General features: G+C 41.7%; 1 protein-coding gene across 10 annotated transcripts in view; it reads right to left on the reverse strand.

Annotated features, from left to right (window-relative positions):
- The window catches only part of ptprma (protein tyrosine phosphatase receptor type Ma), a 300,425-nt gene that overhangs the window by 86,171 nt on the left and 186,259 nt on the right, over nucleotides 1–27,995 (reverse strand). For 3 of the 10 annotated variants that reach the window (XM_070435624.1, XM_023972507.3, XM_070435629.1), the window contains exons 12-16: nucleotides 16,447–16,720; nucleotides 13,485–13,521; nucleotides 10,962–11,036; nucleotides 5,943–6,078; nucleotides 3,306–3,335 (exon numbers count right to left, since the gene is read on the reverse strand). In XM_070435624.1, coding sequence (XP_070291725.1) covers nucleotides 3,306–3,335; nucleotides 5,943–6,078; nucleotides 10,962–11,036; nucleotides 13,485–13,521; nucleotides 16,447–16,720 — 552 coding nt within the window. The remainder of the gene's footprint in view (nucleotides 1–3,305; nucleotides 3,336–5,942; nucleotides 6,079–10,961; nucleotides 11,037–13,484; nucleotides 13,522–16,446; nucleotides 16,721–27,995) is intronic. The other 7 variants (XM_070435626.1, XM_070435625.1, XM_070435631.1 and 4 more) reach the window with 3 other exon arrangements.

Below are 27,995 nucleotides of genomic sequence, written 5' to 3' on the forward strand. Positions count from 1 at the left end.
GAGAAAGAAGAGAGGGGAGAGAGTGAGAAAGAGAATGAAGAGAGAAATAGAGGGGAGAGAAAGAGAATGAAGAGAAAGAGAGAAATAGAGAGAGAGAGAGTGAGAGAAAGAGAGAGAGAGAAAGAGAGAGAAAGAGAGAGAGAGAGTGAAGGCGGGAGAAAGAGGTCTAGATGGAGAAAGAGAAAAGCTGGACCGCATCTCCCACTTCAAAAATCCCTCTTTTCTTTCCATGGAACACTAAACTGGGTATACCAATCCAAAAGCATGTTTTGGAAGTCACTGAGAAGATTTAGACAAGGAGCTCCCAATACAGAGAGGAGGGGGTATATAGCTAGAATATAAATAGATAAAATGTCTTCATATCTGGGATTTATCTGTTCTTCTGTTCTTCCCCCTATGGACATTCAGCAGAGTCTTATTCAAATCCTAGCCAGAGGGGTCTTCTCCTCTGTGGCGCTTCTCTGAGCTGCTCACGCCCCTACTGAAAACAAGTTGGCACACACGGAAGCCAGCTCACATTCCTGCATGAATGCCATTGTCTCTGTCCCAAAAATAACAATTTATTTCTGGATATATGTACAGATGTTCTGATTGACTGCGTATTTAACAAGTACCTGCAAATAATAATGAAATAACTGCCGTTTTTTAATCAAAGCAAATCAACTGAACAATTGACAGACTTGGAAATCGCAAACCAAGGACACAATTTAACCCAAGGAATCTCAGAAGCTATTCTTACTCTCGGACTCTGATATACAGTACGAGTCAAGTTTGGACACACCTAGACATCTTTATTTGTACTATTTTCTACATTGTAGAATAATAGTGAAGACATCAAAACTATGAAATAACACATATGGAATCATGTAGTAACCAAAAAAGTGTTAAACATATCAGAATTTATTTTATATTTTATATTCTTCAAAATAGCCACACTTTGCCTTGATGACAACTTTGCACATTCTTGGCATTCTCTCAGCCAGTTTCACCTGGAATGCTTTTCCAACAGTCTTGAAGGAGTATCCACATATGCTGAGCACTTGTTGGCTGCTTTTCCTTCACTCTGCTGTCCAACTCATTCCAAACCATCTCGAATCGGTTGAGGTCAGGGGATTGCGGAGGCCAGGTCATCTGATGCAGCACTCCATCACTCTCCTTCTTGGTCAAATAGCCCTTACACAGCCTGGAGGTGTGTTGGGTCATTGTTCTGTTGAAAAACAAATTATAGTCCCACTAAACGCAAACCAGAAGGGATGGCGTATCGCAGCAGAATGCTGTGGTAGCCATGCTGGTTAAGTGTGCCTTGAAGGGTAAACAAAATCGCTTACAGTGTCACCAGCAAAGCACACCATCACACCTCCTCCTCCATGCTTCACGGTTGGAACCACACATGTGGAGATCATCCGTTCACATACTCTGCGTCTCACAAAGACACGGCGGTTGGAACAAAAAATCTCAAATATGGACTCATCAGACCTAAGGACARATTTCCACYRGTCTAATGTCMATTGTTTGTGTTTCTTGGCCAGKCAAGTCTTCTTCTTACCGGTGTCCTTTAGTAGTGGTTTCTTTGCAGCAATTCAACCATGAAGACCTGATTCACACAGTCTCCTCTGAACAGTTGATATTGAGATGAGTCTGTTACTTGAACTCTGAAGCATTTATTTGGGCTGCAATTTCTGAGGCTGGTAACTCTAATGAACTTATCCTCTGCTGCAGAGATAACTCTGGGTCTTCCATTCCTGTGGCGGTCCTCATGAGAGCCAGTATCATCATAACGCTTGATGGTTTCTGCGACCGCACTTGAAGAAACTTTCAAAGTTCTTGACATTTTCCGTTGACTGACCTTCATGTCTTAAAGTAATGATGGACTGTCGTTTCTCTTTGCTTATTTGAGCTGTTCTTGCCATAATATGGACTTGGTCTTTTACCAAATAGGGCTATCTTATGTATACCCCCCACCTTGTCACAAGAAAATTGATTGGCTCAAACGCATTAAGAAGGAAAGAAACTCCACAAATTAACTTTTAACAAGGCACACCTGTTAATTGAAATTAATTCCAGTTGACTACCTCATGAAGCTGGTTGAGAGAATGCCAAGTGTGTGAAACGCTTTCATCAAGGCAAAGGGTGACTTTGAAGAATCTCAAATACAAAATATGTTTAACAATTTTTTGGTTACTACATGATTCCATATGYGTTATTTCATAGTTTTGATGTCTTCACTATTCTACAATGTAGAAATTAGTTWAAAAAAAGAAAAACCCTGGAATGAGTAGGTGTGTCCAAACTTTTGACTGGTACTGTATATTAGTACATGTTAAATAATCGATAGCTCTAATACACGATGCTGGCTACAATACTTCTTTGCTCATTTGCTACACACAGAGTACATAGAATCAAACTCTGAGCTATCGTCACCATCACAGTAGATTTTTAGCACTATTGTACCGGGATACTGATGAGAATTTCACATGCTATCAACAGAGCCATGCACAAACCACTGATCTAAAACATGGAGGAAAATTAACAAAACATTTAAAAGATGTGCTGAAATGAGAATGGACAGAGAGAATCATGGGAGTTGGCGGGTTTAGGTGGATCCTGGGACAGGGTTAGGCCGAGAGGCATCGGACACAAAACCGACCCCCTCTCGTTGTCTCATGCTCGCACAGCTATTCTGAAATGGGTCGGGCTGGGTTAGTTGGTCATTCCAATGGAGCAATGCTACTTGGGTTACAGAGAAAACAGTTTCCCTCTTAGTCAATAAAGCACAATATACTCTAGAAAGCACAATGCAAAGGGAAAACTGAGATGTCAATTTTTTTCTATGTGTATTTAGAAATATAGTATCTACGTCTATGGGTTTCTAACTGGTTTAGAATAGTAGCGACTGATCCAGGACCCTTTTCAAACTAAAGCATTGGTTGGAGTGTCGTCACAATTTAAAAACAGAGCATTTTGTCTCATTTGAGCGTCAGTTTTTCCAATTGATTTAGATCAATTATCTTCTATCTGTTATCCACTCTTGTAAACATGTTTGCAATAGCACTTTGCAATTGAACTTCAAATTGGACCTTGAGGTGTAGAATAGACTTTAGCTAAGCGTTAGCTGCTAACCGTTAGCGTTAGCTGCTAAGCGTTAGCTGCTAAGCCAGTGTTAGACAGCTCAAGCCTTGACTGTCAGTTTGAAAGGAGAGGAAGGAAAGTCACCAAGAGGTTTCATGCATGGTAAATCAAGGCGGTGGTCGCAGATAGAGAAAGCATGGCACTAAGCGTTTTCAGTCACAAAGTGGGTTACTTACAGGTAATAAGTGTAGGAGTGATAGGTTCTTCTGCCGAGTGGGGTGGTGGTAGGATAAAAGCAGTGGTGGGGAGCGGAGGGGAAATGGAATGGAAGGAAAGGAAAGAAAAAGTAAAAATATTAATGTACTGGAGAAAAATATATAGAAATGAAACAAAAAAACACGATATGGCGGCATACAGTGACGATTTACGGTACGACTGAGGCTAGGTGGTTGCTAGGTGGTTGCTGGGGACGACAACTCATGCGTGGGGTGTAGAGGGGATAGGTGGGACCTGCTGATTGGCAGGCGAGGTCAGGTGTGCAGGTGCTGCAGGAGAGAATTGTGGGTAGCGTAGTGTCTTAGTGAAGGTGAGGGGCTGTCATTGAGAGGAGAGGATTGTGTTATTAAAGAGTGAGAGAGTGCAGGAAGAGGACAGAGGAAGCTCGATGGAGCCGTGTTAGAGAGCAAGTTAATCTGTWACTCTGGCTGGAATAAAATGTTTTTACAACAGCAGTGACTAATTCTTTTTACAATTGTATGACTCTACTATTTTTTACACATATACTGTTTGACAATCCCGGAAATTGCACTCATCCAAAACATTGGGAAGTAATGATAGTGTGTGTATGCAATAACACACAATATTGACAAACAAGCCTCAACTTTTTCTTACACATACACTATGTGACCCTCAKTGGTGTAAAATACTTAAGAAAAAATACTTTAAAGCACTACTTAAGTAGTTTTTTTGGTATCTGTTCCTTTACTTATTCTCCGTTACATTCCTAAATAAAATAAAATGTACTTTGTACTCAATACATTTTCCCTGACACCAAAAAGTCCTCGTTACATTTTGAATGCTTAGCAGGGCCGGAAAATGGTCCAATTCACACACTAATCAAGAGAATTCTGGTCATCCGTACTGCCTCTGATCTGGCGGACTCACTAAACACAAATGCTTTGTTTCTCTCTAAAATAAAATTGTGCAGTCTGATTTGCTTAGTATAAGGATTGTGAAATGGTTTATACTTTTATTTGTGATACTTAAGTATATTCTAGCAATTACAGTTACTTTTGATATTTAAGTATATTTAAAACCAAATACTTTTAGACTTTTACTCAAGTAGTATTTTACTGGGTGACATTCACTTTTACTTGAGTCCTTTACTTTTACTCAATTATGATAATTGGGTACTTTTCCCACCACTGGTGACTCTAAAAGACAACAAAAAATTGCTCATGTGGTTTGGTCCCTGATTCCCGATTAGAATCGTTGAAATAAAAAAGATTTCAGGCTAGTAAAACATTCCTGAGGTCATCATGAATTCAGTGAATAGTCAWTGKATTGAAATACAGAACAATAGCTATACTGACAACCACACAGTATGTATCCACGATCTATCCTCTAGATATTGAGTGCAGGGTGGAGATAGTCTAGCATCACTGGCATTCACCAGCACATACCCCCAGAGAAATCTGCTTAAATTCCCCATTGTGCTATGTGTGTGTGTTTCAGTAGAGGCTGCTGAGGGAGGACGGCTCATAATAATGGCTGGAATGGCGCAAATGGAATGGCATCAAACACATGGAAACCATGGAAACCATGTGTTTGATGTATTTGATACCATTCCACTTATTCCGCTCAGCCAATACCACAAGCCTGTCCTCCCCAATTAAGGCCACTAACCTCCTGTGTGTGTGTGTGTGTGTGTGTGTGTGTGTGTGTGTGTGTGTGTGTGTGTGTGTGTTGTGTGTGTGTGTGTGTGTGTGTGTGTGTGTGTAGGCAGTTTGGCTATTTGCTCGGCGCTAGTTCCTGGGGATGCTGTGTAGCAAAGACACTCCCTCTCCCTTCTTTCCCTCTCTCCCTTTCCCTCTCTCCCTTTGGCATTGGACTAGGGCTAATGTAAACTAGCCTGCAGCAACACAGCCGCAGGCATCTCTGGCTCTTTGAAAAAAAAWAATAATAATGAAGCGCTTTCAGAAATTATTCCCTTTTATCTTTGCTAGTTTTTCCCGCCACAAGACAAGCTCCAAATATTTTCCTATTCCCATTGCCGGGGTCATTAATACAGTGACATTTGTTTGAGTGGAGGGCGGTATCGGCGTGGAGGGGGGAAGGGGGGAATATGAATATTTCAATGCACACCATATACCAGTGCCATAAACAGTTTAATGGCGCTTATCAGTATCATCAAATCAATTATTTAGCCTTGACGTTGACGATGCAGAGGGTTTTGAAGGTGAAAGGACAATCAGAGGGAATTCATTTGATTTGTGCTATCATGTAATTACACTAAGCACACAACTCCTCCAAAGCCACAGATTAAAGGGACCCTTCAGGATTTTGGCAATGATTTTGGCCCTTTATCAACTTCCCCAGAGTCAGATGAACTTGTGTTATGCTAGCTGTTTCCATAGATTTCCAGTCATTGCACTAACGCTAGTTAGCAATTGAGCTAACACTTCAAACTGTACGTAGAGACATAAAAATGGTATCCACAAGTTCATCTGACTCTGGGGAAGTAGATAAAGGGCCTCACTGAGCTATCCCTTTAATGCTAGATCTCAGGGGCCAGCTATGAGGGAATGGAAACCTTCAAACGGTCATTCCATACAGTCAATGTATTTATTGAGTGGACCTTGATAGTMTCTTACCTTTTCTTCATGACCAGCACCACACCGAGGAAGATGATGACGAAGAGCAAGACACCGGCGATGACTCCAGCGATCTTTACCGTGTGATCCGTCTGCTTCTCCGGCTCCACCGCGTCAGGCTTCCTGGTCGCAGTCCCTGGTGGTCAAAGAGTATGGGCAACAACGGTCACCAGGTGGCAATTTTGGATCCATGTCATCATTATCATCATGGTTGTCATATAATTTACCACACACTTCATTCTCATCAAGAACTTAAGACCACACCCGTTGCCAGTGGAGCGTTGCTATGTTAGACTACAGGGAAAGGCTTGAAACGAGAACAATTTGAATTCATACATTGTTGTTATACTTCATTATGACAACACTGTCTTCAAGTATACTGGGTGGTCCAACTCTGGTCTAACTCTGGTCTAACTCTGGTCTAACTCTGGTCTAACTCTGGTCTAACTCTGGTCTAACTCTGGTCTAACTCTGGTCTAACTCTGCGGTTAGGAGTTGGAAAGCTCCAGTAACAACCTTTTTTCCAGATGGCAAAAAAATGTGTGCACTACTGACGCTTTACTGTATTAGACTTCATAACATGCTGAGCTGGGCTCTTTCCATGTTAAATGTATTGTCATGTAACGTAGAAAGTGTTTTTAGAGTGACGACAGTGACATTTACACAGCTCTCCTATTGCAGGGCCTGTATATGGCTGCATCTTCTCTCAGGCTTCCACAGCTGCTCTAAACTTCAGCTGTGCATTCCCCGTCTGTCCTCCAGCCTCCCTCCTGGGATGACCTGCTTACGAGCTACCTTATTTCCCCCCATCCCTCCCACCCCCCCCCCCCCCCCCTATCCATCCCGTAAACGAACGCAGTTCATTTGCCCTCGCCTCAGCTCCTTGCACCTGAGAGTGCCTGATGAACGTCATTAACCGTGCCTTTTTACACACCTATTGTCTCTGGGGCAACACCAATATGCCACGTTGCCTCTCTTGCCTGAGGGATATTCAAATGCGGAGTCGTCTACTTTGGTACGGTGAGTGGCGGTGCACAGACAGAAAATGGAGAGAGGGGACTACTTCCTAGGGAATTAATTCCCAAAGTAGGAAGTGACGGGTGATCACACCGATGGCCCAGGGCATTTAATATCTGCTCCAATCAGATAACCAGGCCTCTCGCAGCAGAGCCACTGTGTAACAACTAGTACTGGGGCCTTCCTCCTCTAAGAAGAGAGAGAAGAGGAGAGAGGAAGCAGAGAGACAGAAAGAGAGAGAAGAGAGAGAGAGAGAGAGAGAGACAGAGCTAGAGAGAGAGAGATGAGGGGAGAGAAAGAGATGGAGGGAGACAGAAAGATAGAAAGAGCCTCCTGCTCTCCTGTTTACTTGTATAATGTGATGGAACGTTCAACCCGCGGCCCGAAAAATATCCATTTCCGCGCGCTAATGAGTTCGGGAATGAAAAATAGTCGGACACGCCGTTCCAATTCGCCCCGGCCCCCGAATCTATTCCTCCCTGCCAGCGCCACTTTTTCAATCAAAGGGTGACAACATCCATCACTCGCAGCTCGTGCGGCTATCGTTGTTACCGCAGTGACGATAGGGAGCCGGCAAACGGGGGGCTCATTCCGCAGTGGGAATTTGTGGTTACTCCAAAGGGTGAGTCTGGGTGAAGTAGGGGAGAAGAGAGAGGCAGGGCGGCCTGGAGGACAGAGGGCCTAGGAGAGAGAGAGAGCGGGCCTAGAGGACAGAGGCCTAGGAGAGAGAGGAGAGGGTGGCCTAGAGACAGAGGCCTAGGAGAGAGAGGAGAGGGCGGCCTGAGGACAGGCCTAGGAGAGAGAGGAGAGGGCGGGCCTAGAGGACAGAGGGCCTAGGAGAAGAGGAGAGGGCGGCCTAGAGGACAGAGGGCCTAGGACAGAGGGGAGGGTGGGCTAGAGGACGGGCCTAAGGACAGAGGACCTAGGAGAGAGAGGAGAGGGCGGGCCTAGAGGACAGAGGGCCTAGGAGAGAGAGGAGAGGGTGGGCCTAGAGGACAGAGGGCCTAGGAGAGAGGAGGTGACCATTCAGAGGTCTGTGAGAGTATGGGTAACACACAGATCACTCTCTTGAGAAGGGGGTGTCAAACTCATTTTACGGAGGGCCGAGTGTCTGCAGGTTTTTGTTTTGCCTTTCAATTAAGACCAGCAGAGGAGGGGAGTTCCTTACTGATCAGTGACCTTAATTCCTCAATCAAGTACAAGGGAGGAGCGACAACCCACAGACACTCGGCCCTTCGTGGAATGAGTTTGACACGTGCTCTGGAGTCCTAAGGTTAGCCGCCCTCGAGGTTCTACACCTAGGTGGACTTGACCATMACCTTGAATGAGATGTTGAGTCCAGAGGGGGACAGAAAGTCATGAGCATTCACATACCAGGCAGGCAGTCTCTTAGAATGCAAATGTCTGCTACCAATTAATCCGTTATTCCATATACTGTGAATACCACTAGATAAAACCGAAGATGCCTTTTTAGCTGGATAACCAGAGATCTGTTTTTTGGTGGTGAGGATTAAGGTGGTGAGGGAAAAACCTTCAAGGAAAGCAATAAGGTSGACTTCTGACTCTGTTATACACTGAAAAAACATTAGGAAAACCTTCCTAATATGGAGCTGCACCCCCTTTTGCCCTCAGAACAGCCTCAATTCATCAGGGCATGGACTCTACAAGGTGTCGAAAGCATTCCACAGGGATGCTGGCCCATGTTGACTCCAATGTTTCCCACAGTTTTGTCTTGTGGCTGGATGTCCTTTGGGTGGTGGACCATTCTTAATTTTTGTTTTTTATTCATTTATTTCTATTTAACTAGGTAAGTCAGTTAAGAACAAATTCTTATTTACAATACACACAGGAAACTGTTGAGCATGAAAAACCGAGCAGCGTATCAGCTCTTGATACACTCAAACCGGTGTGCCTGGCACCTACTACCATACCCTGTTCAAAGGCAATTCAATATTTTGTCTTGCCCATTCACCCTCTGAATGGCACACATACACAATCCATGTCTCAATTGTCTCAAGGCTTAAAAATCCTTATTTAACCTGTCTCCTCCCCTTCATCTACACTGATTGAAGTGGATTTAACAAGTTACATCAATAAGGGATCATAGCTTTCACCTGGACTCATCTGGTCAGTCTATGTCGTGGAAAGAGCAGCTGTTCCTAATGTTTTGTACACTGACTTTAAGGTAGACCTTGTGTGTGCAAAAAGATAGAAAACAGTTGTTTACATGAGAACAGAGTGTTTCAATAAGTAAAGACAGAACAGGCAAGGTCAGATTGACACCCTTGCCATCTCCAGTTTGTGTTGGGGAAACATAAAAACATCTCCAGCTGTGTTGGACTTTTCAACTATTATCTTTCACTCCAAACTTTTCTAAGTTCTCTCCTTGACATCTGTTTATGGGTCATTAGAAAACTGAATGCCTGGAGAGTCAGAAAACACTGGTTCTTTTTAAGTTTAAAACTTTAAACGGCAGATATCTCCAGCTTTGAAGAAAGGAGCAGGGCTTTGGGGCTTTCAGCGTGGCCGTTTCATGTCAAACTCAAACTAAGCGAGGTGCTTTGGGGGATAGTGTGGTCTCGGTAGCTCTGTGTAGGAGGGAACGTCAACGTCAGTGCCTGAAACAGTGCAACAGCTGGTTAACAACACACAGCGGCCTCCACTGCTTTCAGCTCAACAAGTCCCCAGGACACTGTAAATAAAACAAATTATAGTCAACGACCCCCGCCAGGTCACTGCTTTCTAGAGACAAAACCGATGTTGTTGATTTTGCTGTCCATCCAGCCTGTACTGAAATGAGCTGTATCTGACTCATGCTTTAATAAGTCATTATAAATACCATAGTGTTGTCACGATAACAGTATCGTCCTAGTGTTGGAAACGACCAGCCTTATATTGTCACCCAGAGCTATAGCACACAATATTTTACATACAGTAGGTTTTTAAAGTTCAGTCTGCTTTGTGTTGACATTTTTGCCATCGAAAACCAGGTATCTTAGTATCGAGATTCTGGCACCATGACAACCCTAATACATGTTAACTGCAGTTGTTGGTTGAGTGTCGTAACTTTTGGTGGAAACTGAAAATTGTAAGTGTCAAACGGTGTTGCATATTGTAACAATTTGTCTTTTCCATCAGTACTTTGACATTATGTCCTCCGAATATTCCCCTTTCTGCCCCTCAAAAGTCCTGTTCATTTCCTGTGATGCTTTACAACCCAAAAACATCCAATGGTTAAATATTTTACAGGAAACCATTTTGCATTTCACAGTGTCTGTGTGACTGGGGAGAATCGTATGACTTTTTGTATAAACAGAAGGCGGAAAGTTTTCATCTTTCCTTTGATGCTGCAGCTGCCTGGTAAATATTGAAATGTAATTTTCTGACAGCAGGTTAAGCAGGACGGCTTTGTCGTGCCAGTGTGCAGCTTCTCTGCTTATTGCTCGCTTCCCGAGGCCCATATTGATATTTCCCCCCCCCCGCTTAACTCGTACATCACCCTTGAATGAAAATGTAATTCTATGTTTTTGCAACACAACCAGGTGTTCCAGGTACCAAACTCCTTGTAACACTATCTGTAGGATATGAATACGATGAATACTGACCGAATGGCGGGTATGAATATTAAGTCAACTCTATGGTGGAAATCAAGATATCTGGTAACCTAGTTAACCATTGACGGTCTCCCAAACAACATGTCAGTCACTGCACATCCTGTTTTTTAACACTTAAACAGACACACGCTACACAATGTAACACAAACAGATATAGCGGCTATAAAAAGTTAAGGCACAAACAAAAGACACTATAAATCGAACACAAAAGGTAATGGATGCTCACACACACACACACACACACACACACACACACACACACACACACACACACACACACACACACACACACACACACACACACACACACACACACACACACACACACACACACACACACACACACACAGGAGAGGAGAGAGCTGGGCAGTAGTAGTGGCGGTCTGACCTGTTAGTTGGTTGTCGCCAGCCGCGGGGGCGATGCGTATGTAGGGAGTGGTGAGCTGAGTCACGATTATGGCGGCTAAGGCAAAAGAAGAAGTTGTTCCAGGCCAACATGCAGGAAGAGAGAGAAGAAGAAGAGGGCAGGGCTGAAGCCAAGAGACTCAGAGAGAGAGAGAGAGACCTCTCACAGGGAGGAACAGAAAATGACATACTGTATCGTTCACAAACTTGGCATTTGTTAAGTAACGGTTATGTTTCTATACATTAGTAATCATCGCAGAAGCTTGGTTGATGACTTGTTTGTGTTGTGTGCTCGTGAACACCATGAGGGAACTAACACAGGCATTTCATACAAACCTGAGGGAGCTATGAGCCGCTAATCGCCTCAATATTTAGTTCACTGTCATGCTTATGGCCATCTGTACGGGCAGTTAGTCCCGCACCAAAAACCCCCTCGGGGGATCTGATTGGCTAACACCACTATGACTGGCAGGTACCCCAGTCAGAGAACCTATTAGCTGATGCTCCTCTTAAAGTGACAATGCTCAGGTCCAATAAAAACAAATTAAATGCCATAAACGATAGTCCTTTCTAAATGCCAAAACAGTCCTTTCTATGATGTGAAAAAGGGAGATTCAAACTCAAACTTGTTTAGCGTCCGCGGCTAAAAAGTGTTGGAAACAACACAGGAGATAGCGCTCATTAGCATATAGCATTATAGCCCAGTCTTGGCACCGTGAGAGAGAGATGGCATGTAGTAAGGCAAATAGATTATCTACCATCTGTACACAATTACATTGCAGAGCAGCGGCGCACCAACGCCTGGCTAGTGGTAGAGAAGTGGATGGTGCGGCTTGCTAAGTAGCACCACTGGAATCTAATATGCTAATGTTTCAAGGGGGGGGGGGGGGGTCAGAAAATAGGGGGGAAATGAGAACTCTGACCATCTGCCGCCAATTTACACTACTGGTCAAAAACTATTGATTCAAGGGTTTTTCTTTATTTTTACTATTTTCTACATTGTAGAATAGTGAAGACATCAAAACTATGAAATAGCACATATGGAGTCATGTAGTAACAGAAAAGTGTTAAACAAATCGAAATATATTTAATATTAGAGATTCTTCAAAGTAGCCATCCTTTGCCTTGATGACAGCTTTGCACACTCTTAGCATTCTCTCAACCAGCTTCATGAGATAGTCACCTGAAATGTGACAGGTGTGCCTTGTTAAACATTTATTTGTGGAATTGATTTCCTTCTTAATGCATTTGAGCCAATCAGTTGTGTTGTAAATAGATAGGGGGGTATACAGGCTATTTGAAGAATCTGAAATATAAAATATATTTTTATTTGTTTAACACTTTTTTGGTTACTACATGATTCCATAAGTGTTATTTCATAGTTTTGAGGTCTTCACTATTATTCTACAATGTAGAAAATAGTCAACAACAAAAAACAACCTTGTTCTAAAACTTTTGACCGTTAGTGTAAATGTTTTCCCTTTCCTACGATTGGTAGACATCTCCCGTGATGGGGAGRCGGTTTGTGAAAGTTTGGGCACATGCCTTTTGGCTAGCAAAGCTCAGTCCTATGGCCTGGAGGCTACAGGCACTAGACATGGTATAGCCAACAACCATACTGGTAGGTGTGCTACTGACTAATGGACAGGTTACAGTCTTTAGAGTGGAATAGTAACTTAATTTATTTTGGTGGGCATTTTTTGGTTCTGTTAGAAAACAAAAACGTATTTGACTGAATACTGCAAGGTCTAAGATAAAAATGTGACTTAAGTTGTTACTTAAGACTTAATCTATTAATATTACTTAAAACTTAATCTGCTACTGTTGTGTGCTTAATGTGACTTAAGCTTTTGCATAGAGGACATTGTTAATAGGAAAATGCCCAATGCTTATGACTTAACACTGATAGGTTTGGATTTCTGAGCTTTAACTATTATTAAATCATTAGTTATATTATTAAATCATTAGTTATATTATTAATCATTAGGTATAATAGAGACATGAGGGGTGCCATAAGGAAGCTTGGGAGGGGCTGAGTGCAGTACTGACAAGGGGAGGAACCGTTTTAGGCCCATATCACTTAGGTCCCTGCCTAGCAATAAGGATGCAATGTGTAGTGATAAGGAGGAGTGGGGTATGTATACTACCACGGATGAAACCCTGTCTTTGTCTAATGCAGTTGTATTGACTCTCTGGGAAGAATAAACTTTCGTTTGAGCTTTCATAGTGTCCGTTGAGTTTGTACTCTGAGAATTAGAACCTAACAACACTTTACACAAGTACACTATCAAATTGAGTGAGAGGAAGTAAGGTGAGTGACCAAACATTAGTCTCTGAAAAGCATGAGTAGCCGATAAGAAGAAAAGCTGCGAACAGCATTATAGTCCTGTGGTCGCGCCAAAACAAACCTTGGTAATGTTCAGGTGTGTGTGTGCGTGTGATAGAGGGGAAACACATTTCAATCAACGGTGGGTAGATTACTTTCATGCAATGGGGCCAGTCCTACCTTTAGTGGCCACTCGTACACAATCGATTTTGGTCTCCTGCGAGGGGAGAAAAAAAGAAAGAAAGAGAGGAGAGCGAAAGAGAGGGACAAAAATGGGAAAAGGCATCAGTTCTCAGCCACAACAAATTGCAACATATGTAGCTGTCAGGGCTGTGTAGGGCCTGCTGCCTCAGTCAGGCTGTGCTCGTTCCAATCTGCTGAGACAGACTGGGGTGTAAAACAAAGGGGAGAGAGAGAGAGGGAGGGAGAGAGAGGCTGTGGATCAGCACCTCCGCTTGGCATCTAGCAGCCAGCTGTCAGAGACTAGTCTGCAACTACACCATGTCTGTGTGTTCTCTACAGTTTATAGCCAGAGTCAAGCACGACCTTCAGGCTCCATACACACATGTTCACATACAAGTGGGCACATACAGTATGTACACAGAGATATTCACAGGAACATATGCACATACAGTATACATTAGATGTGGGTGTGCACACCTCAAATGTCCATAGTGGAGCTAGCTGTACAGTAAATCACACTGTGATGGTGGATTAGGGGGAGGCTGATGGTGGACAGAGTATGGCTGTGACTGGGAACCTAATAACTGTTGAAACACGCTCACCCACCCCGGTTTTGCTTTCGCTCGTCTTACCAACGTGGAAGCAACAAACACAGAAAAGCAACGCGGCATGAATATTCAAGCGGTTGAGGAAAGTGACTTGGGGCTTATGCTTAAATCCCCCCGTGTTTTATGACAGCAAAATGCTCTTGTGTGGCTTGTTGCATTATTGAGGAGACGACAAATTAAACTGTGGAGTGTGCTGAATAATTAAAACAACCAGGAGGATGGTGTGAGTGTGGGACTCAGGTGGGGAGTGGAGAAAGCTCTGGAGCAACAAGGGGATGAAAAGAAGAGACTGTTGTCTACTAGGGCTGCTTGATGACATTGGAGCCAGATCCTGCCATATGGCAAATGACACCAGCACTTAATGAGATACTAGCATGTAAATGGAATAGCTGGCTGTAATTTAGTTAGAATGATTCGGATCACTTAGAATCTAGGATTAGAATATCTGGCTTAAACTAACAAAATGTGAACATCTCCATTTTCAGTTAGGTCTTACAGCTAAATTCAGTATTAAATGACGTTTTCCCTCCAATGTGCCAGTCTGCCTCATGGAGGCTGGTGTCCTTTCTCTGATCTGAACTGAGGCCAAAAGGCTGAGGGGAACGGGAAATGTTGTCGTTTTCAGTCTCCCCCCCCCTGCCCTCTCTCCTCAGAAGAGAGACCCAGGGCCTACTGATCTCCTCTCCAGCCTCCCCAGCAATTGTTGGGGAAACTGTCTCCTGTTTAAAATGTCATCACAGAGGCTTCTACTGTAATGTGTGTGTATTATCAGAGACTCACATACACATACAGAGGATTCAACTGTAATGTGTGTGTATTATCAGAGACTCACATACAACACAGAGGATTCAACTGTAATGTGTGTGTATTATCAGAGACTCACATACACACACAGAGGATTCAACTGTAATGTGTGTGTATTATCAGAGACTCACATACACACACACAGAGATTCAACTGTAATGTGTGTGTATTATCAGAGACTCATATAAACACACAGAACTGTACCGCTAGCTGCTCCCCTACTGCCCCACAGCACCCTATTAGCAGTAGTAGGAGTCAGACGGCGTAACATCCCACTCCTCTCCCAGACTTCCATTAGGGGGTAGTGTGTATCCCTGCTCCCCCACCAGAAGGTGAGACCAGAGCACCGAGACGAGACAAGCCTAGTCTCACCCCCACCCACCCACCCAACCCCCTGGATAGTCTTTCTCCAATTAGAGGCAGTGAATATCTAATGGCCCGAGTTTGAGAGCAGAGGAAAGGAGGAAAGCGGAGGAGAGGAAGAGAGCGGAAGACAGCGGAGGAGGAAGAGAGGGAGGAGATGGAGAGAGAAGAGAGCGGAGGAGGGGAAGAGAGAGGAGACGGAGAAGGAAAGAGAGGAGGAGAGCGGAGGAGAGGAAGAGAGCGGAGGAGAGGAAGAGAGAGGAGGAAAAAGGATGGGCTTTTCATTAGGACTAATTTATTAGCATTTAAAAGGGGATATGGTGGATAGTTACATTTTTTCCAATTAGGCCAAAGTGTCTAATGCATTTGTGAATGGCCATACTTGAATTTTTTACTATCTGAGCAGCAGGTCATTGATAAAAGGGTTGTCTGGCCTCTGGCTGTGCTGGCCTGTACTCTCCCCACTGACAGTGCACTATAGCGGTCAGGAGGGGGGGTATAATAGGGTTGGTTGGAATACTGGGTTATTGACCATTATGATGCAGGATTGGTTATCAAATAGGCCTTGAAGGAGAGTCTTGTTGTGCCTGTTCATTGATCTTCATTTTCTGCACTCGTACAGTTTGCTTTGCTGTCTGTTTCAGACTGGTGATTTCACAGTGGCTGTGAATGGATGATGGAACTGGATGATGGAACTTTAGTGGTGGGTTAGACTTTATGTAGGTTTTTGGTGGCAATGTTGTCTCCTACAGTAGTAGGTGACAGCAGATGAGAGTGGTCATGTTAACCCTGGCTGTGAGGGCATGGGACAAAATGTAGATGACCAAGAAAGAACGCACTTAAAAATAGCAATCCATCAGACGGTTCCATAACGCCACATTGACGTGAACATCCTATTTCTACAGGTGCTTTTAAATAAGAGACAATTTTCTTTTCAAAATGAGGACTATTTAGGGTAAGGGGTTCAATATCAGATATTAACAATAAGTTCAAATTAATTCAAAATGGGCTTTTGTAAAGCTGTTAAAAGCATCAGTTAAAAGACATTGAATCAGTTTCACATCCAACCTTGTTGTGGGCGTGAACGAGCTATGACTGACATGTCAAGCCAACCAATCGATAAGCAGCCTCTGGAACATATCCCAGCAGCCAATCCCCACCCCAACATCTCCCCAAGCACTCACCCCATTGGCTGTGCTGACAGCCTGGTAGTAGATGCTGTAGCTCTTGTGGGGGAGGAGGGGGGCGTTCCAGTAGCCGTTGTAGGTGCGGTTGTCTCCGATGCAGAAGGGTACGGGGGTTTTGATGTCGCCCATGGGCAGCTCGGCCGTGAAGTAATACTGTGAGTTGAGCACGGTGGCGTTCTGGAAGTGGATGGGCACCGGGTAGCAGCGCAGGATCTCTGCCACCCTCCGTGCCCGCCGGGGGCGCTCTTCCTCCACAACCACCTGGTACTTACTGCCGGGGAAAGGGAGAAAAAGATCAATCAATTAAATGTACGTATTTAGCCTTTTTAACAACAACATTGAAGTGCTTCCCAGTAAACCCCCCCCCCCCCAAAAAAAACAACATACAAATAAGACTTGGAATCTATGTAAAATAAGGACTACATTTCACAGGTAACATAACGTAGCAGGTGTAAAAGTATTGCCTGAAAATGATCCCCTACATACTGTTCTTGACGMGAAGGAAAACATAATAATACTGTTGGGGGAGGTTCTCTTCTGCACTGTTCAACCAATCCAGTAAATGTGGAGGAGCAGTTAAGATGGAGTGTCGCCAGAGAGGAAGATAACTGGGCCCAAAACCTCTTCTCCAGCAGGTTGACTTTTTATGTTTATTTCGCTCACCAAGCAAGGAGTTTTTGTATGGAGGTCAATGAGTGTCGAATTTGCTTAATATATTTTTTGTATGGCTTATTTGCTATGTGGCTTATTTGATCGAATAGAAGTTTCATAATGATTAGGTTGTTACGARTGTACTGATACAAGTAGAACACATGACATCCTGGCAACTTTGAGAAAAACCACTAGCGGAGTTGTGCCTGGTCGTCACTAGTTACCACAGCCACAAAGCCATAATCCCCACCTATTTCTACAATTTCTCTTCTTAAAATGTGATTTTAACCTAACCTAACCACACTGCTAAACTTACATCTAACCTTAAATTATGACCAAAAAGCAAAATGTTTGCTTTCATGAATTTTTACGATAGAGCAAATTTGGACTTTGTGGCTGTGGTAACTAGAGTATTTTGAAGCCATGTTTCATTGTTAGAGCGGAGTATCTGGTCAATATAATGGATWGTATGCGGTGTTGCCTTGTTAACATCCAAGAGTGGAAGTCGCAGCACAGACTCCCTTTCCATTTCCCTTGAAAAACAGAAGATTTGATTGTTGGGGACTCGGCAGAGGTCAATTTACAGGTAAATGCCAAGACAAAGGAAACGCCAACATAAAGTGTCTTAATAGGGCGTTGGGCCACCACGAGCCAGAACAGCTTCAATGCACCTTGGCATAGATTCTACAAGTGTCTGGAAATATATTGGAGAGATGTGACACCATTCTTCCACAAAACATTCCCTAATGTGGTGTTTTGTTGATGGTGGTTGAAAACGCCGTCTCAGGCACCGCTCCAGAATCTCCCATAAGTGTTCAACTAGGTTGAGATCTGATGACTGAGACAGCCATGGCATATGGTTTACATCATTTTCATGCTCATCAAACCATTCAGTGACCACTCGTGCTCTGTGGATAGGGGCATTGTCATCCTATGGGGGCTTAGCCATGGTAGCCAAAATAATGGCCAAAATAATAGTCTGCCTAGAATTTTGATAAATGACCGTAAGGGCTTAATTAACTCAGCAATCACACCTGTTTGGAAGCACTTGCTTTCAATATACTTTGTACCCCTCATTACTCAAGTGTTTTCCRTTATTTTGGCAGTTACCTGAATGTTAACTCCACAGTTTAATTTGTGTCTTTATTTAGTTACTGGCCCATCATTATATACTGCATGTCAAGGCCACATCTTTTCAAACCTGAAAGGATCAAAGAAATCTCTGCCTGCTAGGTTTAGATTTTCCTTGGTTGTATCTTTAATCCATTATTGTGTATTAATGAAAATGCCAAACTGAACCAGATTGAGAAAAATACGGAACATGTTAATTAACGATGACAGAATCCCATTTCCACTAGTTCAAAGGGCATAGTCTACATAAGCTGCAGTTTGTGTTTCTCCACTGAAAACACTTTCACGAGCAACCTCAAGTCCTGCAGTCTACCCTTTTATTAGAAAACATATGCAAATGTTAAAAGTAAAACGACAAAGCATGATTGCTCAGTGACTTTCAACGTGGCACYGCCATAGCATGCCACATTTCCAACAAGTCAGTTCGCCAAATTTCTGCCCTGCTAGAGCTTCCCCAGTCAACTGTAAGTGCTGTTATTGTGTAATGGAAACGTCTAGGAGCAACAACGGCTCAGCCGCAAAGTGGTAGGCCACACAAGCTCACAGAACAGAACCGCTGAGTGCTGAAGCGCGTAGCACATACATCATCGTCTGTCCACGGCTGCAACACTCACTACTAAGTTCTGAACAGTCTCTGGAAGCAACGTCAGCACAAGAACTGTTCGTCGAGAGCTTCATGAAATGGGATCACCATGCGCAATGCCACGCGTCAGCTTGAGTGGTGTAAAGCTCGCCACCATTGGACTCTGGAGCAGTGGAAACGCATTCTCTGGTATGATGAATCATGCCATCTGGCAGTCCGACGGACAAATCTGAGTTTGGCGGATACCAGGACAACGCTACCTGCCTGAATGCATACTGCCAACTGTAAAGTTTGGTGGGAAGAGGAATAATGGTCTGGGGCTGTTTTTCATGGTTCGGGCTAGGCCCCTTAGTTCCAGTGAAGGGAAGTCTTAACGCTACAGCATACAATGACATTCTAGACAATTCTGTGCTTCCAACTTTCTGGCAACAGTTTGGGGAAGGCCCTTTCCTGCTTCAGTATGACAAATCAAATCAAAGTTTATTTGTCAGGTGCCCCAAATACAGTGAAATGCTTACTTACAAGCTCTAACCAATAGTGCAAAAAAGGTATTAGGTGAACAATAGGTAGGTAAAGAAATAAAACAGTTAAAAGACAGGCTATATACAGGCTATATACAGTAGCGAGGCTATAAAAGTAGCGAGGCTACATACAGACAACGGTTAGTCAGGCTGATTTGTGCCCCCGTGCACAAAGCAAGTTTCATACAGAAATGGTTTGTGGAGATTGGTGTGGAAGAATTTGACTGGCCTGCACAGAGCCCTGACCTCAACCCCATCGAACACCTTTGGGATGAATTGAAACGCCGACTGCGAGCCAGGCCTAATCGCCCAACATCAGTGCCCGACCTCACTAATGCTAATGTAGCTGAATGGAAGCAAGTCCCTGCAGCAATGTTCCAACATCTAGTGGAAAGCCTTCCCAGAAGAGTGGCTGTTATAGCATCAAAGGGGGGGTACAAACTCCATATTAATGCCCATGATTTTGGAATGAGATGTTCGACATGCAGGTGTCTACGTAATGTAGTGTTTTAACCTTGCAATGAGCGCTTTTGTATTCTATACAATACATGCTCCATAGGTTTCCATAATATACTGTACTGAATAGAAGTAAAAATCTGTTAGCATTGGGATGAGAGAGACTCACGCACTTGGGGTTGGCGGAGGTGGTGACACGCTTTAGTATTGGCAAGGGGGTCTCTCCCTCTTTCTCTCTCTCTGACTTAGTGAACACAGCCCAGCTTTAATTAACTCAGTAAAGCCTGCAGCCTAGCAACCCAGAGAAATAGACCGCCATCTCATTTACAGGGCGCTATAGCGATAGCAGTCGGGCGGGCAATATCCCATCTATGTGGAGGGATTTAAATGGCATGAAATAAAAGGGGGAACTGTGCAAGCGTTCCCGGCTTGCTCTCTGCCAGGATATTTGACGACTGAACCCCTGACACTGGCTGGGGATGAGCGCGCGGCTGTAAGTGTGTACCAAATAATAATGATATGAAAAAGGTTCCTACTAGCGCACCAGCCCCCTATTCCGTGTCAGGCCTGGAATTAAGTTTATTATAAGAAGAGAGATCAGCATCCATGATCCAACCCTGAACCAGGCTTCCTGGTGAGAAATTAGAGCAGGGTAGAAAGCCGTGGGAAGCGGCAGAGGCAATAGGCAATATTAATAGAAACTGGATAAGGATTGGGTAGGAGACAAAGTACTTTTTCAGTATGCGGGTGACGGATCAAGTAAGCCCAAGTCCAAAGCCTTTTTCCAATGCAATAGATTGGGATATTGGCAGGGAGGGAGGGAAGGAACAAATGAACATGGAGGTGAAATGACAAGTAGGCCCAGGCAGGCAGGGAGTGAGCCAGGTGGGTCTCTATATTAGTCCAGGGTGTGTGTGTTAGTCCATGAACACTGGAGCGCAACACAGCAGAACAGAAGCAGCTAAATAAGAGGGAACGATTCAGCCTCTCTTTTCTCACTCCTAAAGAGCAGCACCAAGACAAATGAGCTCGAAAGTACCCTGGCCTCCACTATTTGTCCTTTAAATAATTCAAACACCTAAAAGGTCAAAACACTCTTCTCACTCACTTCTCCTTTATCAAAGTCTGGTTGTAGACAGAGTAGAGAGGGAGAGAGGAGTTTGCATTGAGGCAAATGGACCAGCGTCATTGGTAATGAGGTTGAGGTGTGTGAACAGATATACAATCGGTACTCTGATAATTCAAGAGCAGATACTACCTTTCATAATAAGTTCACAGAATATGAGTATGAACATTGAATATGAGTATGAACATTGAATATGAGTATGAACATTGAACATGAGTATAAACATTGAACATGAGTATAAACATTGAACATGAGTATAAACATTGCACATGAGTATAAACATTGCACATGAGTATGAAAATGCAGCTGAGTATGAACATTGCACATGAGTATGAACATTGCACATGAGTATGAACATTGCACATGAAGTAATGAACATTGCACATGAGTATGAACATTGCACATGAGTATGAACATTGCACATGAGTATGAACATTGCACATGAAGTATGAAACATTGCACATGAGTATGAACATTGCACATGAGTATGAACATTGCACATGAGTATAAACATTGAACATGAGTATGAACATTGACATGAGTATGAAACATTGAACATGAGTATGAACATTGAACATGAGTATGAACATTGAACATGAGTATGAACATTGAACATGAATATGAACATTGAACATGAATATGAACATTGAACACGAGTATGAACATTGAATATGAGTATGAACATTGAATATGAGTATGAACATTGAACATGAGTATGAACATTGAACATGAGTATGAACATTGAATATGAACATGAATATGAACATTGAATATGAACATTGAATATGAGTATGAACATTGAACATGAGTATAAACATTGCATATGAGTATGAACATTGCATATGAGTATGAATATTGAAATATGAGTATGAATATTAAATATGAGTATGAAACATTGAATATGAGTATGAACATTGAATATGAGTATGAACATTGCACATGAGTATGAACATTGCACATGAGTATGAACATTGCACATGAGTATGAACATTGCACATGAGTATGAACATTGCACATGAGTATGAACATTGCACATGAGTATGAACATTGCACATGAGTATGAACATTGCACATGAGTATGAACATTGCACATGAGTATAAACATTGAACATGAGTATAAACATTGAACATGAGTATAACATTGAACATGAGTATAAACATTGAACATGAGTATAACATTGAACATGAGTATGAACATTGAACATGAGTATGAACATTGAATATGAGTATGACCATGAATATGAGTATGAACATTGAATATGAGTATGAACATTGAGCATGAGTTTGACTATTGAATATGAGTATGACTGTTGAATATGAGTATGACTATTGAATATGAACATTGAATATGAGTTTGAACATTGAATACGAGTATGACATTGAATATGAGTATGAACGTTGAATATGAGTATGAATATTGAACATGAGTTTGAATATTGAATATGAGTATGAACATATAAATGAGTATGAACATTGAATATGAGTATGAACATTGAATATGAGTATGAACATTGAATATGAGTTTGAACATTGAATATGAGTATGAATATTGAAAATGGTATGAATATTGAACATGAGTATGAACATTGAATAGGAGTATGAACATTGAATATGAGTATGCCCATTGAACATGAGTTTGAACATTGAATATGAGTATGAATATTGAATAGGAGTTTGAACATTGAATAGGAGTATGAACATTGAAATAGGGAGTATGAACATTAATGGAGTATGAACATTGAATAGGAGTATGAACATTGAATATGAGTATGAACATTGCACATGAGTATGAACATTGCACATGAGTATGCACATTGAACACGAGTATAAACATGAACACAGAGTATAAACATTGAACGAGTATAAACATTGAACACGAGTATAAATAACATTGAACACGAGTATGAACATTGAACTTGAGTATGAACATTGAACTTGAGTATGAACATTGAACAATATGAACATTGAACGAGTATAATTGAATAATCGAGTATGAAAACATTGAACAATGAAGTATGAACATTGAATATGAGTATTGACATATGAAATTGAATAATGAACATTGAATATGAACATTGAATATGAACATTGAATATGAGTATGAACATTGAACATGAGTATGAACATTGCATATGAGTATGAACATTGAATATGAGTATGAACATTGAATATGAGTATGAACATTGAGCATGAGTTTGACTATGAATATGAGTATGAATGTTGAATATGAGTATGACTATTGAATATGAATATTGAATATGAGTATGAACATTGAATATGAGTTTGAACATTGAATATGAGTATGAACATTGAATATGAGTTGACATTGAATATGAGTATGACATTGAATATGAGTATGAACATTGAATATGAGTATGAATATTGAACATATGAGTATGAACATTGAATAGGAGTTTGAATATTGAATATGAGTATGAACATTGAATATGAGTATGAACATTGAACATGAGTATGAACATTGAATAGGAGTATGAATATGAACATGAGATATGAACATTGAATATGAGTTTGAACATTGAATATGAGTATGAATATTGAACATGAGTATGAACATTGAATAGGAGTTTGAAACATTGAATATGAGTATGACCATTGCATATGAGTATGACCATTGACATGAGTTTGAACATTGAATATGAATATGAACATGAATATGAGTTTGAACATTGAATAGAGTATGAACAATGAATAGGAGAATGAACATTGAATATGAGTATGAACATTGAAAAATGAGTATGAACTTGCATAGGATTTGAATTGAATAGGAGTTTGAAACATTGAATAGGAGTATGAACATTGAACATGAGTATGAACATTGAACTTGAGTATGAACATTGAACATGAGTATGAACATTGAACATGAGTATGAACATTGAACTTGAGTATGAAATTGAACATGAGTAAAGACATTGAATATGAGTAAGAAACATTGAACAGAGTATGAACATTGAATATGAGTATGAACATTGAATATGAGTATGAATATGAACATGAGTATGAACATTGAATATGAGTTTGAATATGAACATTGAATATGAACATTGAATATGAACATTGAATATGAACATTGAACATGAGTATGAACATTGCATATGAGTATGAACATTGAATATGAGTATGAACATTGAATATGAGTATGAACATTGAGCATGCGTTTGACTATTGAATATGAGTATGAATGTTGAATATGAGTATGACTATTGAATATGAATGTTGAATATGAGTATGACTATTGAATATGAATATTGAACATGAGTATGAAACATTGAATATGAGTTTGAATATGAAACATTGAATATATGGAACATTGAATATGAACATTCAATATGAACATTAACATGAGTATGAACATTTTGAAGTATGAGTTGTGAACATTGAATTGAGTTTGAAACATTGAATACGATATGAACATTGAATACAGTAAGACATGAATATGAAGTATGAACATTGAATATGAGTATGAACATGAGTATGCACATTGAATAGGAGTATGAATATTGAACATGAGTATGAACATTGAATAGGAGTTTGGAACATTGAATATGAGTATGACCATTGAATAGAGTATGACCATTGAACATGAGTTTGAACATTGAATATGAGTATGAACATTGAATATGAGTATGAACATTGAATAGGAGTTGACATTGATAGGAGTTTGAAAATTGAATAGGAGTATGAACATTGAATAGGAGTATGACATTGAATGAGTATGAACATGAATATAGTATGAACATTGAATATGAGTATGAACATTGAATAGGAGTTTGAACAGGAATTGAATATACGGAGGTTTGAACAGTTGAAATAGGTTTGAAAATTGAATAGGAGTTTGAACATTGAATAGGAGTATGAACATTGAATAGGAGTATGAACATTGAATAGTGAGTATGAACATTGAATATGAGTATGAACATTGACTAGGAGTTTGAACATTGAATAGGAGTTTGAACATTGAATAGGAGTTTGAATATTGAATATGAGTAAGAACATTGAATATGAGTTTGAACATTGAATAGGAGTTTGAATATTGCTGATTTGATCCCCGTCCTCTTCGTGACACTCCAACATTAGAACTATAATTGCTGTAATTAGCTCAAAATAATCCTTTCATTGAGATGGTAATGCAACCCAAAAAGGTTCATGTGAAAAAATGGCTAATTTAATCAAATGTTATGGCTAATCAGAATATCTGAAGCCGTCAGCCCACAAATCATAATTAAAAGCAAATCAACAATCATAACTCATCTAATTTTGTCACACCTTATAACTAACCATGATGTTTTATAATATAACATAATGGAATATTTGTGCAGCTTGTACTGGGTTGCTCTAGTGTACAGCACAGCATCTGCTGTTTTTCGGCACTTTTAAATGGAGCATAACGTTAAGCTGACCTAACTTCAAAGCTGTTTATCGTGAGTGTTACTCATGCACAGTCAAGTGGAACTGAAGGGGGAGTGAGGTGCAAAGACAACGTACAACAAATTCAGCTGATCTCTGACCTTTCCAGGAAGTAACCATCTGCTTTCACCTGAGCAGAATCTCTAGAAGAAAATACTTTCAAACAAGAACCGAGAAAGCTCCAGAGTCCTGACTCCACTTGCCACAATCACAATTCCCGACGGCCCACACCTGTGTAAAGCCCCGAAACAACATGTTTGTCTTGGAAATAACACAGTTTGTTGGGTTGAGTGCTCTCCAAACTGGAGGCTGCATTATCAATTGTTGGGCCTATTCGATATTCAATAATTACATTTCCCCTTGGCTTAGTCCACATCCATTGGAGAGTAGGTCGGTCATAAACTGCTTGAGAATATTGGGGCAGGTCCCTGTGAATATGCTCGTCGCCTCCGCTCTTTGAGCTGTATAGCTCATTACAGACAAGAAGAACTTCCCCAGCATCAATAAGTTCCCTTCTGACATTCTCCGGAGCCCCCCGAACCCTCTTGGCGCAGCGCTATTTAACGATAAAATCTATGTAATAAAATATTAATTATGGTGAAGAGGCAGGCGAGAAATAAGAGGGCTAATTACGAACACTGCACAGAACCAAAGGCAGGGCAGAGACGGAGGGAGGGAGGGAGGGAGGGAGGGAAAAGAAGAGGAGTGGAGAGAGTGGAGGATGAGTAAGATGAAGAGGAAGAAGAGAGAAGTGGAGGGCAGCTAGGTGGGAGAGTGGGAGAAGAGGAGGAGCTGAGGAGAACATTAAGTCACAGATTTAGGGCCTCCTTAAAGGCCAGCCATTACTTTAAGAGGCTGTCACCGCAGTGATTTATCCCTCCCTCCACCAGGTATACCAGGTGACTGTGCCTCTGGGACAGATGCCTCCCATTGTTCTTACCCATTATAGTTCTAACCAAGAGATCCTCCTGTGAAGGTACAGTACATTATAGCCTGGCTAAACCAGACTGAACTCAATGCGGTGAGTGTTGCATTCAGTCTCGTTAAACCAGGCTAAAAGTTTAGGAACTAATTGAGCCCTCCAGAAGAAAATCCAGACTAAGAAATAGCAACTGAAATGTTGTAATTTTGTATTATTATGCCAACGAGGGAAAAAATGCCTATATGTCTGAATAGAACAAGCAGCATAAACCGATAAACAGCAGTTGCAGTAAAAGCCTATTTATGATAATGCTATGATAAAGCACTATTCTGTTTACCGCCAGACAACAGGTCAAAAGTTTATATTTTCTCTGCAAATTACCGGGGTGAAAAATGTGTCTGCTTTCTGGGCACAGCCAGTAAAGAGAGAAAAACATAAGCTCGGGGGCTGGAACCGGAGAAGAACGATGCATCTTCAATAAATAATACAAAACCCAGCACAAATGGCTGCTCCAAGGCTACCTGCAACGTCTAGATATCATTTTGAGAAAAACAACTCCCACTTAATTAAATATTTTTCTCTCCCGGTGCCCCCAGGGCACTAGTAAATGTCCTGAGAATTGGAAGAAAATCAAGAGAAATGTGCATCAATACAGGACAAAATGGCTGCCACTCATCTATTGCTTCTTCCCAGCTAAAATATCAGAATTTATTGGACAACCATCAGGATTATCATAGTGAAAAATACATATTGGAGTGCTGCATACTTAAAAGCAAGGCGTTGGCAGATTATGAGTATAATCATTTATTTTTCCTTCAGGAGAGTTGGAAAGTGCTGATGGCAAAACTGTCTCCATGATCTCACTGCGGGCTTAATATCGGCAACAATCTCCTCTGGCCTAAGCTTTACCGCAAGCGATGGAACTGCTGAGACACCAACTGAAAACTAAGCAAAAAAGTTTGTACAGATCACATCGTTGCCAGACTACTGTTGTTTTTTCTTTGACTTTTGTAGTTCTAGTACTATTTAGTGTTCAATTAACTCTCCTTCATTCAATCCACAACAATCAATGAGGATACTTAGAGAGAGAAAGAGAAGTGGGGCTATTAACTGGCCACTTCGTAGCTACCCAGGGAAAAGAGAGAAACCTTTGAGAGGAATTCAAATGAGGTTGGGCTGGGAGACAATCTTTAGTGGCTGACACTGGTCCAGGAGATGCAGGGAGGTTTGAGGGAGAGGTTGGGAGGATTGTCTCCCCCAAGGTGGTGTAAATCACTCCCTCTACATGGCCTAGAGACCCAACAGTCATATATTGCAGTCAGCCAGGGAGCATACACCTATGGAGAACTAGTTCTACTTAGCCATGAACCGATTGGAGCAGAACACAGCAGAGAGACAGCTAAGAGACTGTAAACATTGTCATAGTAATTATAAAAGCAGGGAGAGAAGTGGGACTGTGTGCTTTGAGAGAGACGAAAGGTGAGAAAACATTCCACAGCCAACGACTCAGACCAACCACCTGGTGAGTGAGTGACAGAGAGAGAGGAGGTAGCGAGAGAAAGAAAAAAGGGAGGTAGACAGAAAGGCAGAGAAGGTAGAGAGAGAGAGAGAGGCAGAGGCAACAAAGCTAAACACTGTTTCAGTTGGGCAACCTCAGCTGACACCAATTAGGGCTCCTTGTGCCACGCTGCCTGCTCCGTTTCAGTGTAGCGCCCCACGTGACGCTAGACC

This window comes from Salvelinus sp. IW2-2015, linkage group LG27 (genome assembly GCF_002910315.2).
Source record: "Salvelinus sp. IW2-2015 linkage group LG27, ASM291031v2, whole genome shotgun sequence".
Classification (NCBI taxonomy): domain Eukaryota; kingdom Metazoa; phylum Chordata; class Actinopteri; order Salmoniformes; family Salmonidae; genus Salvelinus; species Salvelinus sp. IW2-2015.